Consider the following 24,915-nt stretch of genomic DNA (forward strand, 5'->3'; position numbering starts at 1 on the left):
TGCATCCGAGATTATCCAAGTGTAACTAACTCTGGGCAAGACCGCAATCCAAATTGTAGCTTGCTACAGATCCCCCACCATGCCGCAGGATTCCCACTCCTCATTTCTTGATACAATGGAAAATATTAGGGTACAAACTAACACCCTAATAATGGGCAATTTCAACTACCCCACCATTAACTGGGAAAACTACTCATGTGCCAACTCTTGTGCTCAACGTTTTCTGGAATTCATAAATTCCAATGCCTTGGATCAACTTATCCACACCCCCACCAGGGGCAGCAATATCCTAGACCTGCTTATTACCAACAAGGGAAACCGGTGCTACACACCAGATGTCAATTCCTCGTTGGACAGACCCGACTACAAGCTAATCACCCTAGACATCCACATCCCTCCCCCACCCCCCATTAGGGAAACCACAGTAAAAAACTTCTCCAAAGCCAACTTCATGCTTCTTAAGACAGAAGTGGCAAACTTCACGACACCCATGCTGACGGACAACAGAGGTATGACTGCTGAACCCTACACAAATGCACTTTATAAGCACTTGAACGAGTGCATGGATCATGCAATCCCTAACAGAACCAAGATGCTATCCTCGAAAAAAAGGAAGCCAATCTGGTGGTCCCCTGCCACAAACTCTACAACAGAAGAAAGAAACTGTTACATAAAATAGTAAAATCCCATGATTGGAGAAACTCCCTGGTCAGCCTCAGTAAGAAGCTGAGATCCCTTATAAAATCCTCCAAAGCTAGTTATGAAAACAAAATTGCCACTGACTCTAAAGACAACCACAAAGTATTCTATAGCTATGTCAAGAATCTCAGTGGCAACACTCAGATCTGCTCTGAGTTACAGCACAATGGCACTAAATATACAGAACCAACTGATATTGCTAACATCCTGGCAGATAGGTTCAGTGCTAACTTTACCCCCCTGTCATCCCCTAAAGGGCCCATCTCTATACCAGAAGAATTCAAAGTTCCTGTAATCACGGCTGCACAGGTAAAAAACACACTATCCAAAGCCAAGAACACAGCATCCATGGGACCTGACAACATCCCAGGCTGCGTTCTACATGAACTACAGAACGAACTGGCACCCCACCTAAGTACCATGTTCAATCATAGCCTCACCTCAGGCTATGTGCCCACTGAATGCCACACAGCGACGGTTATCCCACTCCACAAAGGGGGAGCCACCACAGACCCCGGAAACTACTGCCCCATTAGCCTAACGAGCCTGGTCTGCAAGGCTATGGAACGTATCATCATGGAACTTATAAACAATGACATTGGTAATCTCCAAACTCAGGACTCAACACAGTTCGGGTTTGTAAAAGGCAGATCATGTCTCCTAAACCTGATGGACTTCTTTGAAGCAGTCACCAAAGCCGTAGATGAGGGCAAGGTGGTTCACACAGCTTATCTAGATCTCGCCAAGGCTTTCAACACCATCCCCCACTCTGGAATTATAGATAAACTCACTAAACTAGGTATAAATCCCTATGTCACAAGATGGGTTGCCAACTGGCTTACTGACAGAACCCACACTGTGAAAGTAGCAGACTCCAAATCCAACTTCAAACCAGTGACAAGTGGAGTACCACAGGGTTCAGTCCTGGGTCCTCTCCTGTTTGGTATCTACTTCTCTGAAGTACAGGCTAACACAGAAGGTCTTTGGCTAACGAAGTTCGCAGATGACTGCAAACTAGGAGCCATAATCAAAACTCCAAAAGATGTGGACATCCTACAAAAGGGCCTCGCTGAGACAGAAGCCTGGTGTCAAAGCCATGGCCTCAAGCTCAATGCCAAAAAGTGCACTGTCATCCCTTTTGGTAAAAACTCTGTACCCATGAAATACCACATAGGCGGTAGTCTACTTAACACCTAAAGTGTGATAAGAGACCTTGGGACACAGGTGGACAGTAGTCTCTCCTTTGATAATCACATTGCCACAGTAGTCAGGAAATCCTTCTACGTGGCACACCTCATCACAAAAGGTTTCTCATCCATTGTTCCCCTCTACTCGTCACTCATTAGACCCATTATAGAGTACAATGCCCCTTTTGGTATGTACCTCACAAGACATCTACAACAACTGGAAAGGCCACAGAAATACTTCACAAAGAGGATTACTGGCCTCAAACAGATGCCCTATGCAAACCGCCTCAAAAAACTGCAGCTTTACTCTGTTGCATATCACCTACTCAGAGGCGATCTCTGCCTAACACACAAAGCTATGTCAAACCCAGAGCTTTTAGACATGCTCCACTTAAAGAAATCCCAATCCCTATGAGCTACACGCTCTAGGGACCTAAACCTTGTCACCACAATAAACAGAACATGCTGGAGGGATAGATTCCTGTCCCAGAGACTTCCCATACTCTGGAACAAACTACCTATCTATATCAAACAAAGCCTCTCATTAGCACTCTTCAAGAAAAAATCTTGATGATTGGATGGGAGAGAAGAAATTCACCCTGGGGATCACTTCTGTGGCTCTGCTCGACAGTGGCACAGAAAAATAATTTTCTTGGGTGGCAAAAGCCAGGGTACCTTTTAGCTAGGCTTACATAGGCCCTAGGGACAACAGACTAGTACCTACCTATGAACCTATTAAGATCATCTGATAAACTACTTGTAGCAACATGTAAATCTAAAAACATGGCTGGAGATACCTTGTTCTCTAATGCAGTGGGAAAAACTGGAACCAACTCCCTTACGAACTTGCATCACTGTCTTCTTTTACACTTTTTAAGCACAATCTGAAACTCTCAATCTTAAAACCCATTGGTTATGTCCCTGTACAAATCCAGACTAATCCTATCTGGCTCCCTTCTCTCTCTTGCTATAAACCTTATATCTGCTCTGACTTTTGTCAGCATCCACCTATTACTTATCCTTTACAAAGACGCATCTAATTTAACTTGTATAGCCAAGTCTTTTGTAAATAGAATGTAAAATACCTCATCTAATTGCTTTCAACAAATTCTGTACAATCTGTGCAAGTTTTTTTTTTTTTTTTGCAATTGCTGAAACTTTAAGTATGTATCTGTACCATAACTTGTTACCTACATTTATGTTTAAACTGTGTACATTTTTGAACTGTTGAAACCTAAGTTTGTATCTGTATAACAACCTTTACCTGAATAGCTGTATTAATGTAACTTCTTGGAGTTTATCTGCCCGGGACTCTACGGAAAATGGACATGCATCCAGTTAGACCATCCCGGTTAACAAATGTAAACTAAATAAATAAGGTGGGGTCAAATTAAGTCTAACTTTGAGTAGGGCCGCTTGACCACTCAAAGCAAATGAACCAAAGTAACCACAACTAACAGATTTGTTTCAGACAGTTGAACAAAGTTGAAAAAAATGCTACAATCCATCATAATAATCATCTTCACAATTTTTAAGACACTTGTCCTGGTTTTAGGATGTCAATAGACTAGAATAAACTATCCTATCCCAAAAAATGTTTCCAGCTCATTCTGTAGGATCCCCAAGCACTTTGACACACATAATCCCGTCTATCACATTCCAAGTCTGCCAATAGGTTTTATCCCAGCAGGTTGTGCCTGGTATGTCCCCTGTAAGGGGTGTCCTCATAAAATGCCCAAACCATCTAGACTCCCAGCAACAGGTAAAAGCAGTGGCTGTACTTATCCTTTTCAAAAAAATGAGGTGAGCTGCTGCCTACACCCATGACCTTATCCTTTTGGTCATTATCCAAAGCATGTGACTGCTGGTAAGGAGGGGGGCACAGAACGCTTTGCCCTATGACTCAGTTTTCATTTTCCCAGCATAGTCTTGTATGATGCCTGCAGTACTGACATTAATGCACCAGTTTATTGCTAAATCTGCTGAGCCTCTCTACCATAACTCATGAACCAGACCCTGGACTTTGTCACCTGAGATAGTTGCCCTCCCTCACTTGGAGAGAGGAAAACACCATCTTGGAGAGCCAAGACCTCTGATTTGAGAGTGCTGATTTTCATCCCAACCACTTCTCACTCCAAAAATGAACTGTTGTTGTGTCCATGGTTGTCAAGTCACTTGATGTTCTGAAGGCACTCTGATGGTATCTGACTTGACAGTGTCAATAAGGACAGAATGGCATACAGCCCCCTGGGATTCCACATTTTTATTACATTTTTTTAACATTTCCCACAAAACAGTATGGTTTATTGCTACACATCTTTGTCAAGCCCACAAAACACATGTAGAGAATACTGGTGACCTCTCAAAACCTCTCCAATATTTGCACAGGGACAAAGAGTTGATCTACAGTTCCAAAATCATGATGGAATTTACTTGCATTAGAAGCTTTACTATGGACTAAGCCTCATCTGCAGTAACACAACATATGATTTCCTTGGGAGACTGAGGAGTATGAGCCCACAAAATCTAGAACACAGATGCTCCCAAGACACCCTTACTTATATGTTTATAGGCGCCAGCTACAGGTTAAGCAAAGCAATTCTCAGTCATCCTTCACACTTAGCTAGGATGACTAGATCAGTACCCTTAAAATTACTCTGGGACTTGCAGGCCTTGCCCTCCTTGAATGAGGCAGTAGGGCATGAGTGTGCTTACGGCCTCTGGTCAAATCGCCTCGTATATCCTATGATCCTGTAGCTTCCTGTTTCCAATGTTGTAAGTGGGGACCACTACAAAAATTTGCCGATCCAAAGGTACTCTTCCAAGCTTCCATGCAATATTAAAATGGTGTGTTAACCATGACAACCTGACAGTTCCATTGCCTTCAGTATTTTGGAAGTGAGCTCATCTAGTCCCATAAACTTGCCATTGAGGAATTCTTTAGCCACCTTAATGCTCCATCTACCAAAATAGATCCAGTTCAATCATCTGTGTCTGATGCTGTCAATCAGAAGAGGGCATATCCATTGAACTCACGAGCTTCTCTAAGTGTTCATTCCACCTCTCAAAAACATCCTCAGACGAAGTTAATGTTTCTCCCTCCTGAAGGAGAACAGTCTGCTCAACATGCTGCTTCCATCTCCTTTGTCACCAAATGGTTTGTGAGAACTTATTTGAAGTCATACAAAAGTCACTTTCCCCTGGCCTTGCCCAACTCCTCCCATGTCAAGCCTTGAGTTCAATGACTACTGCTGCTGCCTTTGAGTTGTTGGGTGCATATCAGTCACATTCAAAGAACACCCAGTTAGCCTTGCATAGGTGGCCTCATTCTTTAAACTGAGAGTTTCACTAACCACTGGTAGCCATCACTGGGGTCCTATGGTTAACTTCAGTAACCACTGCCAACCATACTGTAGGTGTAGCTCTTTATTGTTACCTCAAATAATGAGGTCTTGTATAGGGTCTATTCAGACTCCAAATACCTGATCTAATAGGCATACAGGAAAAATTAATCTGAAGAAGGATGAACTCTTCCCATACCAATATATCAGTCAGATGTTTGTAGGACACCCTTACTTATACATTTAGTTTTCCTAGGTCTGTCCAGCAATTGCCCCAGCCTTGTGACCCGCCATACAAACAAATAGTGATCAGATGATAGATCAGCACCTATCCGTAACCAAGTTCCAAATGTATAGCACTGCCATTTGCCACCACTACTACAAAAGTCACTCACTAAGTAACTGATTGATATTCCCAAAAAGACAGCATATTGCTAATGGGTTTACTAATGATAGATTGTAAAAAATAAATAAATAAATAAAACAAATAAATAAATAAAAAAATAATAGGAGATGGAAATAGAAAGATATACCGGTCTCACAGATGCAAGTCCCATAACAGCAAGACTGAAATAAGTGAAAATGCGACTTGCATATAAGTCCAAGATTTTTTTTTTCGTGGACTATTTTCTTTTCTCTGAGGCATGGTATCTCAAAATGTTCAAGGGAGGGTGTTTGGGGATAGATGATGATGAAAGGGGCTTGCCCACTAGAAAAGCATTTTTTCTTTTGTATTTGACAGTGTGTGGTACAATAAAATGTACAGCTCTTAAACATCTTACCTTCTATTTCCACTACATTCTGTTAGTTGTTGTTTTAGTACACTGGGAACAACAACTGTATGTCTGCTGCAATTTTCAATGATTTTTCAATGATTTACAGCATGTCTTGACTATTGAGGCAGATATTTGTACTCTGGTTTTCATAATGAGACCATGCAGGAAGGTGCTATGTATCTAAGACATATTTTTGTGTACTCTGGTTTTCCCAGCAAGCACAAATGATATGCAGCACAGACCTTTGTCATGTGGCCTACATCTGTTTTCACTCACCTTTACTTTTACTACACAGGCAACAATACTTTTTTCAGTCAGCTACAGTAAGCTATTTTTTAGGTGACACAGTCATGCCTGCCACACTCCAATGGGCAAAACGAAAGTCAAGAAAATACTGATTAAATAAAATGAAGCCTCAGAATTTATCCATCAGTTTTGTATGCTTACTCTCTTTTGCTTTTTTTAATACGAGTGTGTGTGTGTGTGTGTGTGTGTGTGTGTGTGTGTGTGTGTGTGTGTGTGTGTGCACGCTAATGTGGCAAAGCAGCCCCAGTAGCTAGAAAAATGTTGCCAAGATTTTAAGATACAAAAAATAAAACAGCTGACAAAATTAGAAGGGTTCAGTATGCCTGATCCTAATCCCAATATTCCACCAATTACAGTGCAATGATACACACACCCATAGTTCAACCCCTGTTAAAAAGAAATGACTTAAGCAAATTTACTCCAAATTACAAAAGACGCTTTCAGTAGTGTTTGTAGAAGCAGAGTTAATTTTACTGCAGTACATGCACCACCACAAACTGAATTCAGAGGTAAAATAAACTAACATAAAAAGTCTGTAAAGCAGCATAAATGCATCGGCATAAAAGAAGTGCTTAGTTCAGCTGTTGTCATCAATACTGCAATTGCAGTGAAGAGGAGAGTAAAGTTACCTAGCAATGTGCAAGCTTGCCTGGTGGTCAGCATTTCTTTGGCATCATCAACTCCATCTATCACAGGATTGCCTCCTAAATTTGTGTAACGGAACTTGCTTGCAGTAACTGGAATAACAGAGGAAAAAATAAGGCTTCATCCACTCAGTGATAGGTCACATAATTCACACTAAAAGTGTAACATGTATTTCTTCAGTACTGTTCAATATCTGGCTTTGTTGACCAAACCTCTCTCCCCCTGCATAACAATATAAATCTTTTTAATTATTGTAATATTCCGTAAAAATGCCATGTTAAGTAATTTCCCAAAATGAAACAAGGAAATTAACTAAATCTGATGAGCTACTAAGTTACAAATGTTCATGAGTTTAACAGAACAGGAAATGCTAATTAGTAGCTCCTTGTTTTGTTGCTCATCATACCAGTACACAACATAAAGCACATCCAAAAATCTGTAAAAGATACAAGCTAACAATGACCTGTATATCATAACTAGCCAGCCCAGCAAATCATTACTTTTGTAGATCTTGCTATGCAGGCCAATCAAATGTTTAAGTTATATGAGAAATGCCAACATAAGATATGATGCATGTCATTCACAGATATGACTTAAAACTGAGTACAAAAAGATACCATCAAAACATCAATTTACAGGCATCACATTTAACTACTTGAATTTCAGTAAATAATGTATAGCCAATGTGGCCGTGGTGGTGCAGTGGTTAGCGCTGTCGCCGCACACCAAAAGGTTCTCCAGTTTGATTTTTGGCTGTGGTGCCTTCTGTGAGTAATCTGCATGTCCTCCCTGAGGTCACGTGGGTTTCCTCTGGGTGCTCTGGTTTCCTCCCACATTCCAAAGATATGCAGTAGGTGCACTGGACACTCTAAACTGGCCATAGGTGAAAGTGTGTGTGCGAGTGAGTGGTACGAATGAACTACTGCAGTAGGGCTACCACCTGGCAGTGTAAAACCTTGGCATGAGATGATTGTCACTGCTGAAGTGACACCCCGGCCCCATGCCAAGGCACCCATACATGTCAGAGTACATCGGTGACCCTCTTCAAGCACAACCTTGATGAGTGGATGGGAAACCAGAAATTTGCCCCGGGGGGGGGGTCACTTAACCTGCCTCCCCCAGCAAAAAAACAGACATATACACAGAGTAGGCAGCTACAAAAATGAACAGTTATGCATCAGGTCTAAGTGGCAATGACTGATGAAATTTTAGCACTGTGTTCATAAGCTAAATTATTTTCCATTAAACAACTACTGAAAATCTATTAGTAATCTGCTTATATGAACAGTTCCACTATGCTAGTCTAATTAGTCAGTTTTTTCCATCATGTGCTTCTTTCTCTTAAGACTTGCTCAGGATTTAGCTACCTCCTGTGATATAGCTCACATAGTACAAAAATGCACTTCTTTCAGCTGTAATGCCATACAGAGATGTGTAACAAATGTGCAAACGCTTACCTAATTTAAGCGTTTTAAATTCTGGTAAACTTGCAGAGGCACAGAGTTGATAGAAGATATGGTAATTTCTCTCTTCTTCAGCCTAACACAAAAAGAAATAAAATATTTTACAAGATTGTTTAGAAAAAAAATACAAAAATTAAAATAAGACAATGCCTGAATTAAAAAACAGGTATTACGTACCACAATTAGTTCATCTATTATCTGTACTAGAGACATGGCCAGTTGGCAAGCTAACATGACCACTGCTAATTATATAATACCTTTCCACCAAACTGCACCATACAAACATGCACACTCTTTTAACATCTTTCATTATATGGTTTCAGCTACAGTCCTTACCACCAACACTGCTCCCCACCCAAAATGTTTCCATGCTGTGCCTACAAAGATGTGCTCTATTCAAATGCAAAAAAGTGCAAAACCTGCTTTGAAAATCTAGCCACTCCCCCTTGCTCTGTATTGGCTCATATGGTCCCAACATCTTACCTGGTGTTTTCAGTTTATAACAATGTGTAGGGGGAAAAGGGGGTTAAGCCTTGTGGCTGCCACAGTCGTCCGTGCAGCGGCAAGCTAAGCCAAGCAGCAGACACAATCCACAACTAGTGAAACTATTCGTTTTATGTTCCATTGCCCTAGGTTGTGATTGTGTGCTGAAAATTCACTGCACATAATTACCAGCTTCACTTCTGCACCCATGTCCTCTGTACCATTTTACAGGGTGCTGCCTTGTAAGAGCTCTAATGACAGCAGAGAATTTTTCTGTGGTCAATAACACCACAACCTTTCCCAACGATAAGACAATTAGATACCAACTCAGCTGCTTTATCCACTACTCTAATCCTATATATCTGCCAACACAGATGGTACATAAGATAAAAGCCATGAATGCAACCCAGACAATCAAAACTAAATCAGCAACTTGCAAGCTTACTGGAAGTGGCATTGGAGAAGAATGTAATGACCTGGCATAATGTTGTGCATACCTGAGGTGCATAGTCCAGTGTTAGAGGCATTGTTAGACACTGACACCACACAAAAGTTCTCTAATGGGTACAAAACAGTCTTAAGGAGTTATGCCACTTGCAAAAGTAGTGACATTCCCTTACTGAACCAATCACTGCATGCCCTACTCTGATTTGGTTGCTGAATATACACAGCTGAGGAAAGGGCTTTAAAACAAAAACCCTGACCTTCATTGTGGATGATGATCAGAGTCACCCCAAGGTACAAATAAGCCACAGAACTTTCACCAAAGGAGAACATTGGATCAGTGGGGTGGCAAACAGGGAGATGCTTGATGATCAGAAAGGAGAACTGGAACAACAAATAGTTAAAAAAAAAAAAAATCCCGGATACCTGCATCATCATCATCATCCTCAGGGCTACAATATCTGTACAAAGAGAATCAACACATTACACATGATTTGCCAACTGTCTGTCAGGGAAACAATATTCTATGGTTATTCTTCTTACTCAGAATAATATCATGGATGGGGACTTGAAATTCAACCTCATTTCATTATGTTCAAGACAGGTGAGCAAATCCCAGACAATGGCATTATTTAGCAAGCCAACAGATGCACGGCACATTTTTTTCTAGTATACAGTCGCTACACATGGCTGTGGCAGGTTCAAGCAAACAATGTCCCACTAGAATGGAGGAGTAATGCAAAGGAGACTGTGTGTGTGTGTAATCTTCAGGATTCCTACTGGGAGCAAAGGACATGTGCCAGTGGAATTCAGTTTATACATAATTCATTAGTTGTGCATCATGGTTCCAACTTCATGATCTGCAACTTTGCCTATGGCCATCTCACACTTCTAACTCACAAAGCTATAGCAATGCTCTTCAAAGACTGAAGTGCAAAAGGGTGTCAGGCTACTAGGCTTCATCTGTGAAAGCTCTGGTCTCATGAATACTGGAAGACTTTCAGGAGCATTTTATACACTTTTAAATATGCATAGCACCAGTGTCGGCCTGGCTGTGAATTAACGGGGGTAGTATGCTAAAACATCATCATCACCTTTTTAAGGGTATCTGCACTGGCTCAGTTCTCAGCAAATACAATCAGTGTAATAGCATTTATAGTACAGGCGTAGTACCTCAAGATACACACAGTCTACTTAAGAGAACCCAAGCACTAAACAATCTAATAAATACACAAGCTGTAAAAGCACAAGTACAGAAAACGCACAATAAATAGAACTAAGAAAAAAAATAAAATAATATATATATATATATATATATATATATATATATATATATATATATATATATAAGCACCAGGTACAACTTTAAAGTACAAAAACAGAGTGAAAATGAAATCGCCTAAAGGATGTGTTAAATTTGTAATTGAATTCCATGCTGGATGAAGACATAACCTTACAAAAGAGGATCTTTAAATCACTGTGTCACAGCTGAATGACTTCACATAGACACACAAACACATCATAATGGTTAAGATCTTCACCTTCCATACTCAATGCACATAATTTGATCCTAACCACTGGCCAATGCCAGTGTAGACTTTGCATGTTCCTCATGTTTCTGAGGTGTTCCTTCCCACCAGCCAAAATCATGCTGGGTATTTCCATCTCAAACTTGCCCAAAAGCTGAATGGAGTTGTGGACAGTTGCACAAACTCTAGGTGTTGTTTGTTGAGGGAAGAGTTGTGAACATCGACTATTTTAGGCATCAACTGTGTACATAGTATGGTCTAGATAAGAGAACACAGATCACAGAATGCATATTGCTTTAGATCTAGCCACTCAATGGTGTAAAAACTGGTTGCAAGTCATTTGGTCATGTTGACTAAGGTAGTCAAAAGGGGTATGGGTACTTCCTGTGATAAATGTGTTGAGAACATGGTCTTCTCTGACCTCTGCCAGGGACCCATTCTAATGGTGGGAAAGGTTTAATGTGCCTCTGTTGGCCAGTTTGTGCTCACCATAATGCTCATCAGCCTTGGGTCATTAGGCTGCTGGCTGGCCAATGTCCTGTTGCCCAGCCTGGGTTACATAGGATAGCTCAGTACAGCAAAAAAGCTGGATGTAAATCCAATCAATCTGCCAAACATGAACCATGTATGACCCCGCTGAATACAGGTTCATTGACAGGACACAGCTTGAAAGTGGATGACATGATGGTAAGGAAAAAACTGGACATCCTGTGTCTCTTGGAGACAAGATAGAAGGGCAGTGTGCAATGCCTCTTTTCTTGGAATCCACAATCTATTAGTCAGGGGGACGGCAGTCTAGAAATGGTGTGGGAATTCTGGTGAGGGAGAGGCTTCAGAAGACAATGAGGAATGTTAGAGGAGGCTTTAAAGTGGTTAGGACTAAGCCAAGGAGCTGGAATTTGACTGGAGCAAAAGCCCAAGAGGTCAAGGAAACACTCATGGCTCTAGCATCTCAGGAAGAAGAGGAAATAGGTGGAGTCAAAAAAGAATGCCAGTTTGTCAAAATAGCATAAGTGAAGACTATAAAACAGATATGCCAATGAAACAGGTATGAAAATAAGATATACAAAGAAAGCTGGTGGTAGAATGCAGAAAGTCCAGGAAGTTATACAAAGACAGGAGGAGGAGTACAGGAGAAAGGGGGAGACGGAAAAGATGCACTAGTCCAAGAAGAAACACTGACTGGCTAACAAACAGGCTAAGACAGCAGTCACAACAGCAACAAGAAGTTATAAGAGACACTCTCCAGCTTCTGGAACATGATTCAGCACACGGTACAAAGAAACTTTATCATGTTGTAAAGCAAAGACAGATAAAGATAGCAGCATCAAACACCATTCATAAGAGATGCCAGCAACGGCCTGTACACCAGTCAACAAGACAGCAAGGGCAGATAGAAGGAATACTTCAAGCAGCTTCTGAATGAAAAGAACCCCACAAAAGCTGTACTACCCCATACACAGCCTAAAGACAAACCCACCCTAGAAGTCAAGGAGAGCAGCAAGCTCACATGAGGTCACAGCAGACATGGTTAAAATGCTGCGTGAGTTATGGGAGAAAGGACTCCTAAGGGTTTCTCTCAGCAGTACACAGGGAAAGATGTTATCCCACATGATTGGAGAAGAAACATATTAGTGCCAGTGTACAAGAACAAATGTGATATTCAGAACTGTGGGCAGCATAGAGGTAGCAAATTTTTGTCACACTGCATGAAATTTCTGGAAAGCATGACCAATACAAGAATATGCTATGTAGTGAAACATGAGATGGGAGTTGAGCAGTTTGGATTCAGATGTAAAGACAGTAGAACTGATCCAATGTTTGCAGAGAACACATTGTTTAGAAGAACCTAGACACGAGGAAGGAATACAACTGGGCTCTCTTGGAGAAAGATTTGGGCAGTCCTGCAATGGTTCGAAGTACAAGAAACAGTGGCAAAATTAATTCAGCCTATGTACAAGGTCCTAATGGCACAAGTATAGAGTTCAGTCTCATAGAAGGGCTCCCAGTGGGAGAGGGTGTGCACCAGGGAACAGCTCTAAGCCACTGATATTCATACTGGTGATGGACTACATTACATTAGCAAACAGGTTGGAGGGGACAGATCAACAAAGCTGCTAAAAGGTAGATTGTGTGATGAGGTTGGCATAGTGGTTAAGATGTTTACCTGGTGGACACAAGAAGCAGGTTTTATATCTCAAATGGGGTAACTGACTTAGATAAAATGGCCCAGAAGGGCAATTAGCCTAGTACTAACCTATAAACAGACTCTGAACACAAACTTCAGCCAATGATAGGGGAATGGAGTTATCTTGGTAGAAACGGGAGGAATAAGAATCTGAAAATTGAGATAAAAGGTAAAATAGTGGAATAGGTTAACATTTTTATGTATCTGAAAGGGGTGGTTGAGGAGAAAGGAAGTCTGAATGAGAAGGTCAAAACTAAAATGGGGGGGGGCTGCTGATTGGTACAAAAACTAGGTCTGTAAAGGCAGAGCATTTGAGGAAGCTAGAAGTGATGGAGATGAAGTTCCTGGGATGGGTGGTAGAATGTACACGGTGGGACAGACAGATGATACCAGAGCAGAAGCCAACATAGATCCAATTGCAGACAAGGTCAAAGAAAACAGGACTACTGTGGTTCAGGCACATGTGTAGGAAAAACAGGACTACTGTGGTTCAGATACATGTGCAGGAAAAAGGTGACTACTGTGGTTCAGGCACATGTGCAGGAAAAAGGTGACTACTGTGGTTCAGGCACATGTGCAGGAAAAAGGTGACTACTGTGGTTCAGGCACATGTGCAGGAAAAAGGTGACTACTGTGGTTCAGGCACATGTGCTGGAAAAAAAGTGACTACTGTGGCTCAGGCACATGAGCAGGAAAAAGGTGACTACTGTGGTTCAGACAAGTGTATGAAAAGGGTGACTACTGTGGTTCAGGCACATGTGCAGGAAAAACAGGACTACCGTGGTTCAGGCACATGTGCAGAAAAAACAGGACTACTGTGGTTCAGGCACATGTGCAGAAAAAACAGGACTACTGTGGTTCAGGCACATGTGCAGGAAAAAGGTGACTACTGTGGTTCAGGCACATGTACAGGAAAAACAGGGCTTCTGTGGTTCAGGCACATGTGCAGGAAAAACAGGACTACTGTGGTTCAGGCACATGCAGGAATACAAAAAATTTGGTAAAGATGATTTGGGAGAGACATGAAGAATGCAAGGACATTCATCAAAGAGATGGATGTATTGTATGAGTGAAGACCTCTGGCAACAGGGTATGACTATAAAAGAAAGAAGGTAGTAGAGTGGCACTAAAGAGAGAGAGAGGGGGGGCCAACATGTAGAAAATGTTTGTTTATATTATATACTGGCAATATGCTTTAGTATGCACATAGCTCTCCACATGCATACTTTCATGGAAAATGTTCATATTCTATCACACATGTACAGAAAGTTACATTAGGTAGAAACACTTTCCCTGCATTAAATGCATTTTATTCTCTACTTCTTAGATGACCTTCAGAAAAAAGCTGCATCTTTGTTGCTTTCATATGACAGACTAATATAACACAGTCACTACAATAAAACAATGTACACTATTATCTGTCACGTAACATCTCAGTAGCACCAACACTTGCATGCAAAATGCCAAAAATTGAATGAAAGGTATTATCGCCTTCATTGCCATCACTGTCTTATCATTTCTAAACAAGAACAATGCCTAGGACATAGTTTATCCCAATCTTTACAGTCCACATGGGCCTCTTATGTTCCTTTATGTGGTAGGTAGGGCACTGAACTGAATAAAATACTACATTTGGGAATTTGTTCACTGTTCAATAACAGTCTGTCTTTGTAAAACTAAACTTCTTTTGCCTTCTCCTATCAACATATCCTTCCATTCTGCTTTTTTTCTGCTGTCTCTTCTTCCGAATTCAAGGTTAATCTCTCTATTTGTTTTACACAAGGTATCTTGTTTCAAAAGGTGCATTTTGGCAGCAGGAAGTCTGATGTAGCATCAAAACATGAAGTGCTCTGTTCCAATATACCACTAACTTACAAAGTGGAGTTAATTTTCTATGGGAAATACCTTAACATTCCTAGAAATGGTTACTCTGTTGGCTGCTAAGCGATGGACCACTACCAGTCCTGATTCTAAAATGCAGGTTTGTAGAGATTTTGTAAAAAGAGCTGTGGCACTGTGTTAGGATGTAGACTACATTCATTCTATGGTAGGGAACTTTGTGTAACTGTCTATTTGTCCATTAGTAAAGCAATGGGCTAACAACCAAGCAGATCTACTTTAGCTACTATCCAGAAATATGTATGAGAAAACAAAATGTACTAAACATAACGTCCTATGTGTTGCTGATTTTCATTCTTCCTCAACTAATGGGGTCAGATCTGATCCCTGGGATCCAACTCGGTTGTTGCAAAAGCTCATGGCAACTTTGAACTCTCGAGTTTCTCCCTTACCCATAACGCATCAACCCCATTTACCTCATATTTTGTTTGCTGATCATAACAGAAAGAAGAAATATATGTGCATATACATATATATATATATATATATATATATATATATATATACACACACATACATATATATATATATATATATATATATATATATATATCTCTATATATCTATATGGTACTTACGTGTTATTGCAACCAGATTTGTAAGAGCAAGCACGGCTGGTTTATGATAGCTTCTGCTGCTGAAAAATATTGGCAAAGTGTCTTAGCAAGTGTGTGTGTGTCACTGAAGTGTGTGGTGCTTTTCTCTGGAGGTTACCAACGTAAAATTGGTATATCAAGATGCGTGTGTCTCATTTGCCCAATACATATGTTAATCACAATACCCATAACGCATCAACCCCATTTACCTCATATTTTGTTTGCTGATCATAACAGAAAGAAGAAATATATGTGCATATACACACACACACACATATATATATATATATATATATATATATATATATATATATATATATATATATATATATGGTACTTACGTGTTATTGCAACCAGATTTGTACGAGCAAGTGAGGCTGGTTTATGATAGCTTCTGCTGCTGAAAAATATTGGCAAAGTGTCTTAGCAAGTGTGTGTGTGTCACTGAAGTGTGTGGTGCTTTTCTCTGGAGGTTACCAACGTAAAAGTGGTGTATCAAGATGTGTGCATCTCATTTGCCCAATACATATGTTAATCACTCTTTCACTTACTGTAAAAACAGTGAATTACATCACGTTCTTTAAAGTAAGCAGAGTGCTGCATCTGTTGTTCTTATTTATGCCGTGTACATTTACAGCCATTATTATGTCGTTAAAACATATCATTGTGTCTGAGGAAACTGCTTTTTTCACTTTTTAGTGGCATCTTGTTTCCGTACACCCTGTATTCCTGTAAGCTTACACACTTGTCATAACCTTGCCCAAGGGGTGATGGCGCGTTTAGGCAGATGTTCATCGTGCTATGCTGCTGCAGTTATCACACTTGGGTTATCCTGCCGTCAGGCGGTCCCGCAGTCGGCCTGAATTCCAAAGCCTTGGTCTGGCGACGGTTGTCGTCGCTTCTTCCCTGACGTCAGTGCGGCAGGGGTATAAAAGAGGCAGCCGACGCCATATTCTTTTGTCTTTCTTGCCGCGCGGTGCCTGAAGCAGAAGCAGTTCGCAAGTGCCGGTCAGCCAGCCCCTGAGATTTTCAAACAGAATTTTAGCCGAAGTCTTCTATAAAGCTAAGTACCCCGTTGGGGAAACTTTTCTTGCCTCAGACCGATGTCAGACAAAGTTAATAATTGTATTTCTTGTGGGAAGCAAATACACCTCATAAGGATTTTCATTCTTATTGTATTCCTTGCCTAGGCCCAGACCACGACATTTCTGGTTGTCGGTTTTGCGCTAGGTTCAATAAACGCACTATTAAGCTTCGGGCTGACACCGCCCGACATTATTTTGGCAGAAAATTCAACTACATTATGTCGTCGGAACCTCCGACAACCGCTATCTTTAAAAAACGCAAGGACAAAGACAGGCAACCTAGACCAGATACCGAGGTCTCTGTTAGGCCTGCCGCCGGATCTTCGGTATTCAGTGAGGTGCCTACGCAGCCCCTGACTACCGCAGATTTAGAAAATACGACTGCCTCTCAGTCAGAATCTACTGGGCCACTGAAGCCGGTTCCTACTCAACTCGCGGACGCCAGCACTGGCGGCGATCCGGAGACTATGGACAGGCCTTCAGTTTCAGAAGGCGTCTTTAAACCGACGACTCTCTCCTTTAAGTCATATGCTAAACTTCCAAAGGCTAAGAAACCGGGTCCACAGACTCCCACACAGGCCCCTATGCCTAAAAAACCAGATGCTCAAAATGGCGGAGGACCTGATTACCCTTATCAGAGGTTCCCAGCCCCCTCCTGACAAAAGGCCTAGACTGGAGAAAGATTTAACTCCTTCTGACCAGGAATCCATTTCCTCAGCAGATTCTGAGGAACAGGATTACCCCTTCCCTCTCTATGAAGACTCAGATGCTGAGGAGTCTATTCCCTCTGTTTCCCCCCCCTGAAGACTTCTTTTTTGGGGAAACCCTGCACACCATGAGAGAGCATTTCCACTGGGAAGGACAATATTACTCTGACTCCAAGAAAAGACTCCGTGAGTTTCTTCTTCTACCTCAGCATAGACCCCTAGCCATTCCTCCCTATTTTAGACATTCTGGATGATGTCTACACTGAATCCAGTCTAAATCCAGATTCCTTACCTCCAGCACCACCTAAACCAGACAGATACTATCGAGTCCCTGACTCTCACAAGTTTTTATATAAAAGCCCTGCTGCAGACCCAGAAACCATTTCCCAGGGTCCCAAAAGGCCTCTACTGCTAAGAATCCACTACCTGCGGAAAGAGATTCCAGGGCATTAGAAAGATGGGGGAAAAAAGTGTATACCTCTGTCACTTTGGCCATGAGGGCATTAAACTGCCAATTCCACATGATTAAATACCAGCAGTACTTGCTTACTCAGTTAAAACAGAAAATGATCCCTCAAACAGATCATCTAGATTTCAAAGGGATGCAAGATTTGTTGCATGCAGCAGAACAAGTGGGAAAACATTTCTTGCAGTGTGGTTTTGATTCTTTGGAGGCCTCATGTAGAGCAGCAGTCACAGGGTCTGTAATACGTAGGCATGCTCGGCTAAAAGAGCAGACCTTACCAGCACATGTCAAAGCAAAGTTACTGGATGCTCCACTACAAAAGGATGCGTTATTTGGTGTCAAAGCAGAGGAAGTTTTAAAGAAGATGGAAGAAAAGGCAAAATCAATGCAAACAGTTAAAGATTTTTTACAGGTACAACCTCCTCACTTCAGCAGAAAAGTACAGTTTTGTACCTACCATAAATGTAGATGTTCGAAGATCCACATTGTTGCAGTCCTTACATATGGGTAGTCTGCTGTCCTCGGTCGGCCCGAATACCAAAGTATTAGGCTGACGTCGGTCAAGGCGCTTAAAACTGACATCAGGACGTCAGGGTACAAAAGCGCATGACCGACGTCATATCCTCAGTCTTTTCTTGCCCCAGATGTCAGAAGGCCCTAAAAAGAAAGGCCAAAGCCAAAAAACAGCTAAGAACCACCAACCACCCCTGCACTAACCACATTTACAAAATTTACAACCCAAACCACACAACCACCTCTAACTACAGAGGGGAAGGAGGGAGGGTAAATTGGACTGCAGCAATGTGGATCTTCAAACATCTACATTTATGGTAGGTACAAAACTGTACTATGTTCTTCATCTCACATTGCTGCAGTCCTTACATATGGGTAGAATCCCAAAGCAGAGGTAAGGGAGGATGGTAAAACTATAGAGCATTAGGAGCTGCCAAAATGCCCTGTAAAATTGCAGTGGCAAATCCAGCCCTAGATTTAGAATAAAGTGGAAGGTGGTAATGCTTAGAGAAAGTATGCACTGAACTCCAAGTAGCTGCCTCCAAAATATCTTTAGTAGCCACCCCCCTTAAAAAAGCTGTAGAAGTGGCAGTAGCCCTAGTGGAATGAGGCCTAATCCCAGCTGGAATCTCCTTACCATGATGGGAATAACAGAAAGCAATACAAAAACCAATCCACTTAGAAATAGTTTGTTTTGAAACAGGTTTGCCCTGAGAACCCAAAGCAAATGAAACAAACAACTGCTGAGACTGCCTGAACCCTTTAGTTCTGCTCAAATAATATCGCAACTGTCTGTGTATATCCAAAGTGTGCAAAATCTTCTCCCTTTATTTTGGGGGTTTGCATAAAAAGTAGGCAAATGAATAGTTTGGTTTAAAGCCACACTAGAAACCACTTTAGGCATAAAGGAAGGGTTAGTACGCAAAGACACCCTATCCTTGTGGAAAATTAAGAAAGGCTCAACCGCCATAAGGGCCTGTAATTCAGAAACCCTTCTCGCAGAGGTAATGGCCAACAAAAAAGCAGTCTTCCATGATAAATATTTCAACTCGGCAGTAGCTGCAGGCTCAAAAGGTTGTAGAGTGAGTTTCTCCAACACAAAATTGAGATCCCAAGCAGGAGTAGGAGCTCTACGTGGGGGTCTTATATTCTTTGCCCCTCTAAGGAATTGCTTAAACAAAGGATGAGAAAATAATGGTGGGTCACAGTCATAGTGAGCAGAAATTGCTGCAGCATGAACCTTTATAGAGGAGAAGGACAAACCTTTGTCCAATAACTCAGTAAGGTACTGAAGAGCAACACTTAAATTAGGTTTAGAAACATCAAAGTCCTTAGCTGTACTCCAAATTAAAAATCTCCTCCATTTATCTGCGTAAACTTTCCTTGTACTAGGCCTTCTGGCCTCCAAAATAACATTCAAAACTTGTTGTGGAAGCTGAGACCCTCCAGGGTTTAAAACAGAATATGCCAGGCTGTTAGATGCAGAGAGTGAAGTTTGACATTGAGTAAATGACTGTTCTCCTGAGACAGCAGGTGTGGAATCGAAGGCAAAGGCCATGGAGGCTCCCGTACCAGACTTCTCAGTAATGGGTACCAGTGCTGTCGAGGCCAATCCGGAGCTATTAAAATCATGGTTGGCTTGTCCTGTCTGACCTTCAGGAGTACCTTTGGGAGGAGAGGCAGTGGTGGAAAGGCATACACGTGAAGATTGCTCCAATTGAATGAGAGAGCATCCACTTTCCAAGCTGTGGGATGAAACCTTTTTGTGCAAAACTTTGGCAACTGGTAATTTAGTGGAGAAGCGAACAGATCTAGGTCTGGAGTTCCCCATAACACTGTCAATTCTTGAAATACATGAGGATCCAGTTTCCACTCGTGGGGATCCATAATTTGTCCGCTCAACACATCTGCTAAGGAGTTCTGTGCTCCTGGCAGAAACCTTGCCTGAAGATTTAGCTGTAAACTGAGAGCAGTCTCCCACAAAATCATTGCTTGTCTGCATAGAGGGTAAGAATGTGTCCCCCCTTGCTTGTTGATGTACCACATGACAGTTGTGTTGTCTGTTTGAATCAACACCTGCCCTGGAAGAAGTAAATCCTTGAAAGCTATCAATGCAAATTGGACTGCTAACATCTCCTTCAAGTTGATATGTAAATGTTGCAGTCTGGCAGGCCACGTGTCTTGTACCCATTTTCCATTTAGATGAGCTCCCCAAGCTTTGTCTGAGGCATCTGTCGTTAGAATCTGACTCGCCTCTGGTCGGGCCACAGAGAGTCCCTTGTTTAGGTGACATTCCTGAGCCACCACAAAAATTCCTTTTGAATGCAAGGTATTATCTGAATGACAGTGTCCATATCTTGGCAGTGTTGCGTCCATACATTTTTGAGATACCATTGTAGCTTCCTCATATGCAGTTTGGCATTGGGAAGTACCAGAATACAAGATGCCATGAACCCCAAGGCTTGAAGGACTGTCCTTGCAGTCAGCCTGGACTGACGAGACAATTGATGGAAATAAAGAGAAAGATTCTTTTGTTTGTCCGGGGTCAAAAAGGCCATCTGAGATGCTGTATTCAGTCTCACACCCAGAAAGCACATGTCCTGAGAGGGTACTAGACTGGACTTTATTTCGCTCACAGAATACCCTAGGCATCTTAACACTGCCATCACATACTGTAAATGATGAAGAAGTTCGTCCTTTCCTTGAGCCAGAATCAGGCAATCGTCCAAATAAGGATAGATTTGTATTCCTCTTAGCCCGAAGAAAGCTACCACTGGAGCCAGAACCTTCGTGAACACTCTGGGCGCAGTAGATAAGCCAAAGGGCAATGCAGAGAACTGATAATGAAAAGTCCCAGCCCAAAAACGCAGATACTTCCTGCAACTGGGCCTGATAGGAACATGAAGGTAAGCCTCCTTGAGATCCAGAGTCACCATCCAGTGATCTTTGCCCAGCAGAGGTAAAAGCTGTTGTAACGTCAACATTTTGAACTTGGGAATGTCCAGATATGTGTTGAGGATAGATAAATCCAAAATTGGTCTCCACGTGTTCCCTTTCTTTGGTACTAGAAACAGGCGAGAATAAAATCCTAGGCCCACTTCTGGCAGCGGGACCGGTTGTATAGCGCCTATTTGAAGTAGTAGAGAAATTTGTTTGTGAGCCTCTAGTCTTTGCTGAGGAGGAACGTCTGGCATGCCTTTGAAAGGAGGCAAGGTATGGAAATAAAACTTGTAACCTTGGTGTATGATATCCAATACCCATTTGTCCTGGGTAATTAAAATCCAATTTTCCTTGAAGAGTGCCAACCGTCCTCCCAAAGGTGCTGCCAGGCAAGAAGGATCTGGCAGCTGAAAAATTAGGTCATTGGGCCTGTTTACGAAAGGACTGGCCCCTGCCCTCACTCGAAGATTGTGCAGGTGAACTCCCTGTTCTAGGTCTGAAGGAACTCTGAGCTCTGCCCCTACCACGTCTAGATCTACCCCTAGACTGAGAATCATAAGAAGGATACGTCCACCCCTTAGCAGGCCAATTCCTACTAAACTTCGGAGGCTGAACTTGCAAAAAATCTTTAATAGTCTGCATAGACTTAGCCTTGTCTTCCATTTTCTTCAAGACTGACTCCACAGGTGGACCAAACAACACTTCAGACTGCAAAGGAGCATCCAAAATCCTTGTCTTAACATGGTCGGATAAATTCTGATCCTTCAGCCAGGCGTGCCTGCGAAGGACTGAACCAGTGGCAGCCACCCTAGAAGAGGCCTGCAAAGCATCAAAACCACATTGTAAAGAATGCTTACCCACCTGTTCAGAGACATGCACCAAATCTTGTAATTCTTTACACTCAATGCCTTCTGCCAGAGCATCCACCTTAGATTTCAATTGAGAAAGAAGAAAATTTTGATATTTCAACATATGAAACTGGCAATTCAAAGCCCTCATTGCTAAGGTAGAAGATGTATAGACCTTCTTTCCCCATCTATCCAAAGCTCTGGCCTCTTTATCTAGAGGAACCGGATTTTTTACAACAGAGGCCCTGACACCCTTAGGTCCCTGACTAATAGTTTCTGGGTCCGCCCTAGGACTCTTATAGAGATATTTATGAGCCTCAGGCACCCTGTAATACCTATCTGGTTTAACAGGCGCAGGAGGCAGAGAATCAGGATTAAGTGAAGCCTCTGAAAACACATCTTGCACAACATCCAGAACAGGGGTATAGCTAAGGGCCTATGTTGAGGTAAAAACAAAAATTCCCTAAGCCTTTTCCATGAATCAGAGAAGTCCTGACCTTCCCACTTAAAATGTTCCCTCATAGAATGAAGTGTCTCTGAAAAAGAAAAATCCTCTGGAGGAGAAGCAGAAGGAGTGGAATCTTCTGCATCAGAATCAGAATAAGGAGAGTACTCCTGCAAGTCTTCAGCCGAAGACTCTGAAACATCCGAAGTCTGTTCAAAACTTTCCAACTCTGGCTCCACCCTAGGCCTCTTATCAGGAGGGGGCAAAGAACCTCTAATCAGAGTAATCAAATCTTCTGCCATTTTAAGCATGTGCTTCTTAGGCACAGACCCTGCTGAACTAGGAGTGACACCAACAGAAGCTAAACCTGGCCTGCCTCTGGAAGAAGCCTTGGAAACAGAAGGAGAGGGCCTAACCACCCTGGGAAGGGAGGGAGTACAGTAACCTGAGAAGCCCCTTCAGCCTGACCTGCCTCTTGAGAGGCCACATCCTGCAAAATCAAAGTCTCCCCCTGAGACTCCAAAGAAGCCTCCATCGGAACCACCGGTTCCACTGAAGCCTCTAAAGAACCGGCGTCCGGAACGGACGACTCATCTTGCCTGGGTTTAACTGTTTTGTCTTTGCGCTTCTTGGAAGCGGGCCGGAGAATCCGGACGGCATATTATAATTGCACCGCCATCAAGACCAGCCTAGCACAATCTAACCTTTGCTTAATAGTGCGCTTATTGAACCTAGCACAAAAGCGACACCCGACTACGTCGTGCTCAGGCCCCAAACAAGGAATGCACAAAGAATGATAATCCCTATGCGGTATCTGTTTCCCACAAGAAATACAATTATTCACTTTTTCTGACATCCGGTAATACACTGAGGCAAGAAAAACCAAAATATTCCCAACGGGTACTTAGCCAACTTGGATTCGGTCTGAAACTCCGAACTCGAAAAATTTCAGAACGCCGAACGGCACTTGCAACGCTGCTTCTGCATCGGACCATGCGGCAAAAAAGACTGAGGATATGACGTCGGTCATGCGCTTTTGTACCCTGACGTCCTGATGTCAGTTTTAAGCGCCTTGACCGACGTCAGCCTAATACTTTGGTATTCGGGCCGACCGAGGACAGCGGACTACCCATATGTAAGGACTGCAGCAATGTGAGATGAAGAACATCTGGCCATCAAAAAACTGGTCCTTTCCTGCTTCAGACAGACCCCAAAGGGGCAGGTACAGACGCCCTAGGGGCAGAGGCCAGGCACAAGGTACTTTCAGGCGTAGACAATGGCAAACAACAACTCAAAGAGGGGGAGACAAAAGATCTCCACCCTTCAGAAAACAAACTCAATGACTTTCCTCTTCACCTGCCAAGCAAAATTGCCCAGGAAGCACCTCTAGGAGGAAAACTGGCTCTTTTTCCACAAAACTGGCATATCATAACAAAGGACAAATGGGTTCTGGATATTATCACCCGAGGCTACAGATTTCATTTTCACACTTTACCACGGATGAGAGACGTGCCAAATCTGCCAACAAACCAATGGGCAGAGGCACAAAAGCAAATTTCAGCTCTCATGAACATGAAAGCAATTCAAAAGGTACCTGCAAAAGAGCAAGGTCAAGGTTTTTACTCAAGACTGTTTCTAGTACCAAGAAAGGACAAAGCCTGGAGACCCATCCTAGACCTTTCAATTCTAAACACGTACCTGGACATTCCCAAATTCAAAATGCTCACACTACAGCAGCTTCTTCCCATGCTGGGCAAGGAGTCTTGGCTGGTAACGTTGGACCTCCAAGAGGCATACCTGCATGTCCCTATCAGACAAGATTGCAGAAGATACCTCAGATTTTTGGCAGGCACAACGCATTATCAATTCTCTGCATTGCCCTTTGGCTTATCTATGGCGCCCAGAGTATTCACAAAATGCCTGGCATCAGTAATTGCATACTGCAGACAGCGAGGAATACAAATTTATCCATATCTGGACAACTGCCTGATCCAAGCAGACAGCAAAGACATCCTACTACAGCATCTGGCATTTGTAACAAAGTTGCTAAGTTGCCTAGGGTACACAGTAAGCAAAAAGAAGTCAAAACTAATACCCTCACAAGAAATAATTTTCCTGGGTGCCAGCTTAAATACAATGGCCCAGATGGCTTACCTCACGCCAGACAAGCAAAAACAACTGGCTCAGTACTTCAAACAGATGGCAGCTTCTAACCAGCTTACTGCAAGGAAATTCCTGCAGGCATTGGGGTACATGGCATCCTGCATTCAACTAATTGCATATGCAAGGCTGCATATGAGAAAACTACAATGGTACCTAAAAAGTGTATGGTCCCAACACAGACACAGCTTCGAA

At 42.3% G+C, this 24,915-nt stretch overlaps 1 protein-coding gene across 14 annotated transcripts in view; it reads right to left on the reverse strand.

The window, feature by feature from the left end:
* The window catches only part of MYO5A (myosin VA), a 4,204,798-nt gene that overhangs the window by 2,020,255 nt on the left and 2,159,628 nt on the right, over positions 1-24,915 (reverse strand). For all 14 annotated transcript variants that reach the window (XM_044078829.1, XM_044078834.1, XM_044078828.1 and 11 more), the window contains exons 7-8: positions 8,412-8,493; positions 6,939-7,046 (exon numbers count right to left, since the gene is read on the reverse strand). In XM_044078829.1, coding sequence (XP_043934764.1) covers positions 6,939-7,046; positions 8,412-8,493 — 190 coding nt within the window. The remainder of the gene's footprint in view (positions 1-6,938; positions 7,047-8,411; positions 8,494-24,915) is intronic.

This window comes from Protopterus annectens, chromosome 7.part1 (genome assembly GCF_019279795.1).
Source record: "Protopterus annectens isolate FY-2018-M chromosome 7.part1, PAN1.0, whole genome shotgun sequence".
Classification (NCBI taxonomy): Eukaryota; Metazoa; Chordata; order Ceratodontiformes; family Protopteridae; genus Protopterus; species Protopterus annectens.